We start from the raw sequence: 12,009 nt of genomic DNA, 5'->3' as shown, positions 1-12,009 counted from the left end.
ATGGCTTTAGATACACTTGAACATCATCTATCACAAAACCGCATTGTATGGCATTTGATACCAGGTTTTATCCCATTAAGGTCACACTTACATGGAAAGCCTGAGTGAGGATGTCCCCTATAATAATTTCACAGATGTAGAGTCCATGGACGTACATAGATTGAGGATCATTAGACTACTGGGTACATAAAAAAGTAAATAAGACAAGAGGGAATACATATATATTTATATTTTTTTTCATATATCAATTTCAATTGAGGTAATCATAACCTGTTATCCGTATATAATTTATTTTACATAAAATATATAATAATTTCACATATGTCATTAGCAGAAATAGTAGTAGATTATGATAATAATAACAATAGTATATAGACATAATATATAACTGAAAAAAAAGAGAGAAAAAGGAGAGAAAGAGAGAGAAAAAATAACCACAATAAAGTTAAAAATAATCATAATAATAAGTGATAGTTAAAAAAATAATAATTATTAATAATGACAATAGTATTTAGGATAAAAAACAAAAATGATAGTCATTTTTTTAGAAATGATAAATAAGACATCATTAATAATAATAATAATATGAACAATAATGAAAAAAAAACATATAACATCAATAACTAAGATTATCCAAACATTGTAATTGTCATCAATACATATTCTAAATTAAATCACAAAAACTGAAAAAAAAAATCAGACAAATTCATGAAAAAAAAAAAGAGTAAAAAATCAGACCTTGGCAAACCATCCCTAAATGGAAACCATAAGTGGTTCCCTTGCATAAAACATCCTCAGAGAAATATCACAGTAACATCGAACATTCTTCTTCTGTCTATAATCCACGTCATGTAATACATATCACATGTGGTGTGATCCCTGTCTAGCTATTACATGTCGTCTTGTGAGACTATTCCTTTGCTGATAGTGTTGTGCGGCTAGATTTCACAAAACGGTTTGTTGTGACAACAAAGTACGAGTGAGAATGAAAAATTTCATAACGTTATACCGTGAGCGTGCTTCACTTTTCGACGTTAGGTCCTCGTCGGAATGACTGCCGACGGAAGGCTTGGTATAAAAATGTCAACTATACACCCTGCCTTGAGGAGTTATTAATTCTCATTCACACCTAGTATGCAGGTTTTACTGATTCACACTGCTCTTTAAAATGAATGCTATACACTTGGTTAAACCAGATACTGATAGGAGAGAGAAATAAGGAGAGATACCTTGTTGGATGCGAGCTGCTCAAAGATCATATCAAGACAGAAATTATAACAAAGAAGTGAAGAAAGTAACTGCAGAAATTATAAGAAAGAAGTGAAGAAAGTAACCGCAACGCAAAGAAAATTCGTAACAGTCGCCCAACAATGGCATCAAAACGAACTGCACGGCATTAGAGAGCCAGTGCACAAGAAGAGGTTCAGCAAATACCATACTACAGGAGAATAAAAAATGAACTGAGAAGAAGGAGAAGAAGTAGGAGAAGAAGATGAGGAAAGTCTTCATTTAGGTAAGCCATGGATGTTGTGGTAGACGAAACCAAGAAGGCCTAGACTCCTGCAGAGGTATGTGTCGCTAGTTCAGTTACATCATACGCAAGAAAAGATCATCTTAATTGAGATACAAGAAAATACCTACAAGTGTCTTAGTATGGTACCCTAACACCTGTCCTCAGGATAAATACTGTAATACAGTCGTCTTCCCATATATATATGTGTATATATATATATATATATATATATATATGTATATACATGCACGACCGGGTGCTGGATTCCTGTTAACTACTACTTATACCCTAATCCCAAACCTTAAAATAGTTTTACCAGCACCATCTTTTGAGCTTCAATATTTAGATGCGAATACCACCAAACCAACCTCGAGGAAGAGCTCCGCCTCTTCAATGTGCTCAGGGACCTCTTAATCTTTCATATCTGAGGAGACTGTATATGAACTCCTCAGATGTAAAGGGTTGATAACCAAACAAATTAGAAGGAGAATGATATGTGCATTACATACATGTATTAAAAAATGCAGATTTGCATGAATTAAGTCTAGATCTTTTCATCTGCAGATCAAATGATTACATAATATTAGTACAAGACAAAACTACCATAAAATAATATCAAATATGATATCATTTGGAAAATGGAGGTTGATAAATGGCCTTCACTTACAGCCTATATATACTAGATATTGTGCAAGGTTTCCAAAGTACTCTTTTATTTACAATAGCACTTGACGGCTTAATGTGAGATTGATTTAATGATATAAAAAGAAGCCAATTATTTTGGTGAATTCTTAAGTGCTATAATTCACCATAATTAAGCTACTGATTTTAAGTAGCAATGATAACTCACTGGAAAAAAAAAAAAAAAAAAAAAAAAAAAAAACATAATTAAAGACATTATTTACATATGTACAATCACACATATACACAAACACACATACACATACAAAATAGATAAATAAATAAATAAAATATCTCCCTACCTTCTGTCTATGTTAGAAATGAAATCTATTTAGACTCCCTAGAAAAAGTGTAGGAGTTCTGTTCCTTAGATTCAGTGACATCAATAAACTATTTATGCCATGAAATCAATATCCTTGTAATGTCCATCTTAAATCAAACTTGGCTCTTTCCTGTGGCATATGCAACGTGCATTCTTATTGCTACACACACAAAGGAATGGAATATCAATTGATGTTCTACTTTTCCCTCCGAGCTACGTCACTTGAACCGTTTCAATATCCCTCGTCGAAAATGGAATAGCTGGACAGAAAACGGAAACTTAAGTCTTTTGTGTCAAGGAAACAGACTGTGCAAGTTTTTCCCTCCCTAAAAAACATACAAATCTACAGATTAAAAAATTGAACTAGTTTAGATGCACCATTCTTTACTTTTGAAAAAAAAACAAAAAAACTTGTTACTACTAGCATTCAGCATACAGCATATATGCATAAGTATTCGCACGGATACACATACACAGAGGGAATATGTTATAGCCATTAAATATACAAAGAAACTAAAATAGCAAGTTCCATGCTAGTGTCAGAATTTTGCTTTCAAACATTTCTTTACATGGAAAAATAAACAAGGAAAATTATAGATGCGTGTTGCACACATCTATTGGCTAGGCATACAGCTGACCCCTAAAGGACACAGGTCAACCTGCATCTAATCCTCACTGGACACTGGAAGAATGAGTGTAATGTTTTCAAAATCTTGTAAGACTGATTTTGATCAGCAGATTCCAAAAGGACGACTCGTTTCTTTGTGTGGATTGACTTAAGAGTCCGAGAAAGTGACGACTTGGTTCGATGACGTGCCATATCTGTATCAGATCATAGTGTGGGGTGTCCTTTAAGGGTTAAAGTTGACCTCTTGTTATATATTGCACAATTTAGTATATACATATGGAGGGTGAATAAAAGGAGAAAGAAAAAGAAGAAGAGGAAGAGAGAAAGAGGAACAGGATGAGGAGGGATATGATTCACTAGTAACTATAGCTATCAAAAATATTGTGCTTTTCATTGTCAGTCTTGTTGATGATAAATAATGTACATTTTCAAAAGAAAAAAATTAAGCTGTGGGGAAACTTCCTCTTTTAAATGAGAGGGGCAATCAATACGTTCTTAGACAAGGTAAAAAAGTCTTTTGACTGAATGATGAGACACTGTTTAATATTCAACTCTGCTCTGCATTTTTTCCTTCTTTATGATAGCAATCACTAAGAAATGTGACAGTGAACTGAAATATGAAAAGATATTACTGCAAAATATGTGTGTGTACCTTCTTCTGCCAGTTTCTCATAAATGGAAACTATTGTCTTATATGAAAGTATCTACCCCTTTACAGAGATAAATATGTTGATACATGCCACAGCTGCAACTATTCCCTAGTGGCATAAGCAAGTAGTTACTTCTTTGCCCACTTGACGGTCAATGGTGCTGTGTCTTGATCCTCTTCGTTTTCTGAAGCCTGTCTCTTCCTGTGTTTCCTTCGGTGGGTATTACTGCTGACCCCTCCCGTTTCTGTGCTGCTCTGTGAGGGCAGTGCAGGGTTCTCTGAGGCCTGGGATGTGGGAGAGAGGGAGTCCCCCTCGAGGCTCTTTGAGGACGAGACTCCTGCGCTGAGGCACGACACCTGGCTGGTCGAGGGAATGGTGGAGGCCGTGGACTGGAGATTGGCCGAGCCTGTTTGCGGAGGAGGGGCCATGGTGAAGGCCAATCCACCCGAGGGGTAGCCAGCCAGCTGTTGTGGATTCAAGTACGCCTGTGAGGACAGCTGTGTCGCAGCTATGTTGACGGGAACCTGCAATTTGAAATCATGTTTGAGATCATTTCGTTTAATCTTTCAGAGTAAGAGAATCCACTATGCTTAAAAACTTCAAGTTTAATATTCATTAACTTTTCTTTCTTTAACCCGTTGACGATGGGGATGGATTTGCTTGCCCAGGCTCCAGGATGGGTTTTATTTCAGAGTGAGGCTGCTCCACGCAAAACACTTTGACTTTTCCCACTCTATTTTAACCCACTCACGCCGGATGACGTGCTGACATGTTTCGTGGTTTTCGCGTCCGACGCCGCCGCCGAGATATCTGGCCAAGGCCGGCGCTCGCGGCTCGTGCGCCCGAGAATCTCGAAGCGTTTGGATGATGCGTTCGAAAACCTCGGTATAGCGACCGTGTAAAGCCGGAATGGCCCCGGCATGAATGGGTTAACCCATTCACGCCGGGGCTATTTCCGCTCTAAATGGTCGGAATGCCGGGGTATTTGAACGCATAAGCCTAACGCCTCGGGATTCTCGGGCGCTGTATGCCGGCTCACCCGGTGTGCCGACCTTGACTAAATATCTCATCTCTGGCATCTGGCCCAAAAACCACTGAACGTGATAGCAAGTCAACCGGCACGAATGGGTTAATCACTCATTGTAGAGCTAGAGCCATTTTTGTATTTTATTTTTAATGTGTTTTACTGTATTTAGACTTATACCTAACCTATCACAGGCTCTATCAGTTCGGCAGTTGACTAAAATTGTAGTACAGGGTACATATCAGCTCATTTTTTTTCATTATATTCAGTGTGACAGAAGTATTGCTGTTTTAGGGGAGGACAAAAAGCAACTTAATTTTTTTGTATTTGTGTGCAGCCATTAACAAATACAAAACATATAACCATCCACACTGAAGATAACATGAAGAGGTAGGGAAGAGGAAGGAAACTTGAGCTTATGACTATGAGTGCCACAGTACAAGGCATCCCTACTGGTACAGGGACACATTATAGACATAAGGCATGGTTTGAGTCACCTTCCTCCTCTCATTTTGCCTGCACATCCTTTATATGCGGTACTTTAGAGCAAGAGGTTGGCAACTTGCTGGGTGCCATCACTCTATAAAGATAGTGCTTGCTAGAGACCGTGGATGGGTGCCATTCAAGGCTCTCTCTCCTGCTGGTGCTAGAAGAAAGTGGTGCCATCTAGATTTGGATGTTAGGTGAAACCCATTTTGCTTAATATTACAGCAGTTATGTGAATTATGACTGCAATTGTCATCATCGCTCACTCATTACTCATAGCACAACAAAATAACACAGTGATCCAAAATCCATAAATGTCATGAAACTCATTGTCAGGCCAGAGCTCCTGCGTCATGTATGACAAAAAAACACGTCACCCATCATTAACGGGTTAAAGTCATAGACAATGTTTTTCATGTGTTATCATTCTTGCTGGAGATTCCTATATTACAGCTAATTCCTCACAATTCCTTTATTCCAAATTGCAAATAAAGGGCTTGCAGATTTCTAAATTAGAGCAAAATCATCACAATTCCTTTACACATATATATATATCCCATTTTACAAAAAACAAAAACAGGGCATTCACACAAAACGAGCAAAGCGGGAATAAATTACCATGTTAGCTGCCACGAACAATGCCGAGCCCACAGCAGGAGTGCTCTGACTTGGTGTTGCAAAGAACTGAGAACTTTTGCCACTGCTGCCGGCTGATGTTTCGCTACAGCCTTCCCTGATGCGGGATATCTCCGCTTGCAACTCGGAAAAGCGCTGGTCATATTCTAGAAGCTTCCTGTTTAACTGTAATGTCAAAATGTAGGGTGTGTTAATAAGAAAATTCATAAATAATAAGTAAAAGTTATAAGACTATTACATGTACCTCAGAACCACAGCAGTTAAACAGCGATAAATAAAGGAAAGTTGTAAAATTTCTTTTCCTTGTTAGATTTTTTATGATTTTGTGCCTAAGAGTTCTCCATCACAAATAAATCACTTTCTTTCATAAGCTCACTGCCAATGGTCACACACAACAATAATGACAGCTAATATCCAGAACAAGAAAAAGTAAATCCAGATCAAAATAATAAAAAATACAATGACCCCGAGTCCCAAGAAATCCAAAACAGCTCACCCACGCTCTAGTCTAATCCCAGTTACCGGTGTGCCAATTGAGAGCCTATTTTCACATATTTTGGTGCACGCAGGGCCAAACCATAAATGGTATTCATTTCAAAATTAGTAAAATAAACCCCTCTAACCCATGGAACAGATGGCACAGTAGAGCAGTACTGACGGCAAAAATTTACCTCTGTGATCTTTCCTTCTTGGAGGGAAATCTTCGTGGTCTGTTCGGAGAAGAGGCGGTTCTGTTCAAGCGCTACCCGCTCTTGCTCGCTGACTTTCCTTCGCATCTCGTGGAGCTGTTAATGGGATAAAAGAAATGTAAACATGGGCTGAATTTGGTACTCCATTACCTGTGATCATGATGGATAATTAATGAAAAGAGGAATGGTACCTCGAGTTTAGAGAAATTAATTACTGGCTAATAATATATATATGGCTGATTGCAGAGCAGAAATTGAAAGGTGTGGTGAAAATTACAATATTTTGTTCCAAGAGAAACATGATATTGAAAAATTAAGCCACATTACCAAAATTCAACAAATAACCAAAAGTTACATCCAAATAAACACATTTTCAATATACATACATAATAAATAAAATACTGCCACAAATTGAAAGGAAAAACTCGGGAGTCTTTCCTTTCAATTTGTGGCAGTGTTTTATTAATTCTGTTATGTGCATGTTACTGTGTTTGTGTTTTTTTGTGATACATACATAACCCCATCACCAATATCATAATACAGAAAAACCATAAAAACACAATCCGTCCCAGAGAGACACACCTTAGACTTCAGATCGCTAACTTCCTTGTTGAGGCCGTTCAGGGAACTTTTGTTGTACTTGTTGGCCGCAATGACGTACTGGAGTTCCGATGACGATGAAGAACCTGGTTCTGATTTGGACAAGAGTATTGCTCTTGGGGAAACTGCAAAGAAAATTGAGCAGGTTGGTGAAACTCCATCTCTCTTGTGAAACTGAGGTTCAAAGAGTACTTGAATACTGCTCCATAATGTTCATTTCGTCTTTATACATACAAAGGGAAGTATGAGAAAGGAAAAAATTAAGGTAGCATAATAATGATAGGAATTTACATAAAGGTACAGATGACTGAAGATGCTTTATCCAAAAAGCGCATGAAAAGGGTGGGGGGCGTCCGTGTCTCCCCAAATAGCTGCTTCCAAAACGTAATATCCTTTATGTTGTGAATGTGACGACTGCTGTATAATGTCCTTCGGGAGCTAAACAAGATAGTGTTATCCTCTACTTAGCACTTTCAAATCTATCTCCTTCTCTCTCTCTCACCCCCCTTCCTTCTCTCTCACTCTCCCTCCCTCTCTCTCTCTCTCTCTCTTTCCCTCTACACTTGATGTAGCAATTGCTGTCCTCATGGATATGTGAACATTAGACAAAACAGAAAAACCTTTACCTCCAAAAAATGTTCATGACATCCTTATTAGAAATATCAAAAGTGTAAGGAGCTGAATTAATTGTTTACTTTCAAAGACTCACAAAATATATTTCCAGTAAGTTCAAAGTTCAAATCCTTGCAAATCTGAATTTTATTGTCCTTTAAGGGTTCAATCAAAATACAAAATACTACATCAAATCATCACAATGCTTTTCTGTGTCCAGTAAATTATTCTTATTTGGAAGAAAGAAAAGAGAGAAAAAATACTAGTTCGGAAAAAAAAAATCACCTACATTAAAAAAAAAGAAAAAAAAAAGAGGAGAGAGAGCAAGAGAGAGAGAGAAAGAGAGAGAGAGAGAGAGAGAGAGAGAGAGAGAGAGAGAGAGAGAGAGAGAGAGAGAGAGAGAAAGAGAGAGAGAGAGAGAGAGAGAGAGAGAGAGAGAGAGAGAGAGAGAGAGAGAGAGAGAGAGAGAGAGAAAAGAAAAATAAGAGAAGAAAAGGGAGCGAGAAAAATGGGAAGAAACATAGAAAAAGAGAGAGAGAGAGAGAGAATTAGATTCTTACCATGCAGTGAGGGTAATCCCGACGAAAACGGAGAAGGTGAGAACCGCGCGGAAGGAGGCGTGAGGGAGGTGGGCTTCAGCGAACGCACGATCTTCTCCTCAAAGTGTTCCATCGCCATGCTGGAGATATCCCTGAGCTCTGTTAGGATTTCTTGCGACTTTGGGAGCGTCTTGTTGGCTTGGATGAATCTCAAGACTCTGTATATTTCGTCTATCACCTGTGGAGGGAAAGTATACGCATAGAAGCTTTTGAATACTGGAGCTGAAAATTTTCCGAGACCTGTAACTGGGTGTATGATTTTGAGTGTACTTATTGTATTAACAACACCTGGAATATACTACAAGTTTTAAACAAATATAGATCTATCATAAACATCTACTTTCAAGAATATAAATAAGACTTACAAAAGCTATTCTTTTAACTCCTCTACATATAAAACAGTCAACTGTGAGGGAAAAAAGAAAGAAAGAGGGAGGAAAGAGTCCCTCATCATATACAAGTAAAACAATTCTGAAAATTAAATTGAATCAAGATGCATTTGTATATAATCCAACCCCATTATCCTATCCAAAACATAGACACAAACACACACACACACACATGCACCCAACCAGCCACACACACACACAAATAATAATAAAAAGGAAGAGAAGGAGGAAGGAAAAAGAAAGAAACGAAAGAGAGAAAACCACCGCACCTTTCCTGGGATGAAGCAGCACATCTGGCTTTCCACGTATTTATTGAACGTCATGTTGAGGAGGGACAATCTCGTCTCTACAGCAGTGAGTATGTCGCAGTGTCGGAAGAGAGGGTGATTCTTTCGTTCTGATTCTCGCCGAGGCAGCTGGCTCTTCACCTGTAATAAAAATACGAGTTGGTGACTTGTAAATATTCCTCACTCGAGTACGTTTGCTTCCGTTGCGTCATCTAAATTCTTGCTTCCAGTCATAAGGTTTCCGATCTCAATTGACTTGCTGGCGTTTCTCATCAATAGTCCGACTTGAAAAAAAATTAAACAAATCACAGTAAAAGAAAGAGAAGAGAAATAGTAGAAACAAGGAAAGAATTAATTGAAATAAGAATAGAAAGAGAAAGAGAAAGGAGAGGTGAAGAGAGAGAGAGAGAGAGAGAGAGAGAGAGAGAGAGAGAGAGAGAGAGAGAGAGAGAGAGAGAGAGAGAGAGAGAGAGAGAGAGAGAGAGAGAGAGAGAGAGAGAGAGAGAGAGAGAGAGAGTACACCTTGCTTTTCAATTACTAATGAGAACTTCTTGGCCAAAAATACCAAGAGAGAAATATGTAAACTCTTTAGAAAAAAATAAAAAGGCTGAACAGAGTACACTCATTAAATATATCCATTCTCTATACACATAAAGGAAATACACACCTTCATCTATTCTTTATAAGCAAAACAAAAAGCAACGAAATATACTCCCTTCACGCTTCCGAGACAGTCCACATCTTAAGCCTGAACTGGGCATCATATGATCCTACAAAAATGCCCGTCTTGGAAAGCTTAACGAGCAATCCCCAAGTAATCTCTGACAGACATCAATGAAACATCGAAGTAAAGAATACCAACCTCTTTAAGGCACTTGGCTTGATAGCGCTCCACTTTCCGGAATCCTTTATTCAGCAACATCTGGCTGATTTGGTTGAACCGCCGGCAGACCTGGGAAAGAGACGGGTTACAATCAGTCACACTGGATGCTTGGTGGATGCTTTTAAACTCGGGACAAATGTCTCTTTTATGCTGGGTCCTTTTAAGCTCTCTACTATAAACAAAAAGACAATAGAAGCTATGTTTCATGTTTGAAAAACTGGTTTTGTTGAGGTTTGAAGTACTGGATGTTACGGAACAAAATATGATGGTTGAATTATATATGAATTATATAATGCATAAAAGCAAGAAAGAAAAAGTCTGCACTTCTACTACTGAAAACTACGTGATCCACAAATAAATTCCAATACATAAAAAGATTAAAAACTATAGTCAGCACTTGCGAGCTATTAGCCTATCTTGTTAAACGAGAATGGAATACTTTGGTGAAAGCTTTTATCACAAGGTCAGCTAGCAAACTGATCTGCATAACTGCGTGTTTGATATTCTTTGGACCTTCATACCTTGGCATCCATTTCCTGGAGTTTTCTTGTGGGATCATATATGGGAAATCTATTAAACCAGTTTTATTTCATATGAAACACTCCTGATAGAGGTTTTATATCAAGTATATCAAGATCCAAATAAGCCAGTAGTTAAGCCAATAAACCTCTATTATGATTCTATTCTACAGTATATCAATCTGTGTATATATTGTCTCAACCTATATATAGATGGGAGAGAAACCTTAAACAGTCTATCAAAATAAAATAACTATATAAATGTAAAAACATTACTCTCATGACAGTGTACCACAATTAACACTATTATGGAGTCTCGTTAAAAAGAACCACACTCCGCAAACTGGTCAACGAGGAAGGGAGGAGCAGGTTGAAAAAATACGGCAATTACGTCTTTGATTGGATGGTCTGATAAATTCTTAGGGCTGACACATTCTCTGGGTATGCTAGGAATTTTATCTCTCATATGGGGTGTAGTTTTATCTCTCTTATGAGATGCAATTTTATCTCTCATATGAGATGTAATTTTATAGATGTATGTTGAAAAATGAGACATATCTAATATAGCTTGACAGATTAACAAGAGAACCAGTATGAAAAGTAAAAATGAATCGGAAACAACAGAAAATTGGTTAATTATGTCATGGCCATACTGTCTTCAAATAGAACACTTGATTATTTAAATGAGCATTGTGTCTGATTTAAAAGTCTTCAAAGCTTCTAAAACTTCCAGAAGCTTTGTTTCTGAAATTGACAACTATCGTAAGACTTGCAACATCCAATATCTCGGACAAATCCATAATTCCCAGCCACAAAATAAAAAATACTTACATCTCAACCACAAAACTTCGATTCCATTATATACGATAATCCAAAAACCACATTACATAAGTAAATAAAACGGTCTCACCATCACTACGAGTCTGACACCAGCAAAAAGCCCTCCAAACCTTCACAAAACCTCCCAAAAGACCTTCCAGGACGACCAATTCCCCCAATTAACCAGCGCACGTGCACCTGTCCCCCCGCGTTTAAAAGGCCCCAAAACCCCGACCATTGTTTACACTCACGATTCTCAGATGCGCGATCTCCTCATAGCTCATATACCCGATAACCTTCTCTACCACGATCACTGGTAAGTCCAAGAGGTTTATTCTATCGTTTATTCTGCGCATAGTATCCACCGTGAATGATTAAGGGTCCAAAAAGCGTGTGAAAAGGGTGGGGGGCGTCCGTGTCTCCCCAAATAGCTGCTTCCAAAACCAAAACAATGAAAACAAGCCTTCCTTCTCTGACGTCACGGGGGTTACGTTTTCTTTGGTGGGAAGTGATTCAGAGAAAATGGATTATTTAGGGGTGACTTAAAGTGTTTCCTAAGTCTTGTAGAGTTTGGAGTGTTGGGGATTTTTTGAGGAATATGAATGTTGGCTGTGGGAATATTTTTTCTTTTTTTAGGTTGTTGGTGGGGAGCATCGAGATATATCCTCATTTG

The 12,009-nt window shown here is 37.9% G+C and overlaps 1 protein-coding gene across 1 annotated transcript; it reads right to left on the bottom strand.

The window, feature by feature from the left end:
• Positions 1–211: 211 nt before the first annotated feature.
• pall (F-box protein pallbearer) lies at positions 212–11,808 on the bottom strand. The gene is made up of 8 exons (XM_043029769.2): positions 11,588–11,808; positions 9,979–10,068; positions 9,099–9,257; positions 8,402–8,618; positions 7,212–7,354; positions 6,612–6,725; positions 5,923–6,105; positions 212–4,318 (listed from the first exon to the last, which is right to left on the bottom strand). The coding sequence occupies exons 1-8, from the start codon at positions 11,690–11,692 to the stop codon at positions 3,923–3,925; spliced, it is 1,407 nt and encodes a 468-aa protein (XP_042885703.1). The 5' UTR covers positions 11,693–11,808; the 3' UTR covers positions 212–3,922.
• Positions 11,809–12,009: the final 201 nt, after the last annotated feature.

This window comes from Penaeus japonicus, unplaced genomic scaffold (assembly GCF_977035675.1).
Source record: "Penaeus japonicus unplaced genomic scaffold, GWHDUDI00000001_assembly GWHDUDI00000036, whole genome shotgun sequence".
Lineage (NCBI taxonomy): Eukaryota > Metazoa > Arthropoda > Malacostraca > Decapoda > Penaeidae > Penaeus > Penaeus japonicus.
Note: the sequence above shows the minus strand (reverse complement) of the source record. Positions and strands in the feature narration are given on the sequence as shown.

Bases quoted from the DNA above. Each gene is read 5' to 3' on its own strand.
- pall (XM_043029769.2), bottom strand. From the start codon at position 11,692: ATGCGCAGAATAAACGATAGAATAAACCTCTTGGACTTACCAGTGATC. The intron at 10,069-11,587 runs GTGAGTGTAAAC...TCTCTTTCCCAG, and splicing joins AGATCGCGCATCTGAGAATC to GTCTGCCGGCGGTTCAACCA. The intron at 7,355-8,401 runs GTAAGAATCTAA...TTTTCTTTGCAG, and splicing joins GGGATTACCCTCACTGCATG to TTTCCCCAAGAGCAATACTC.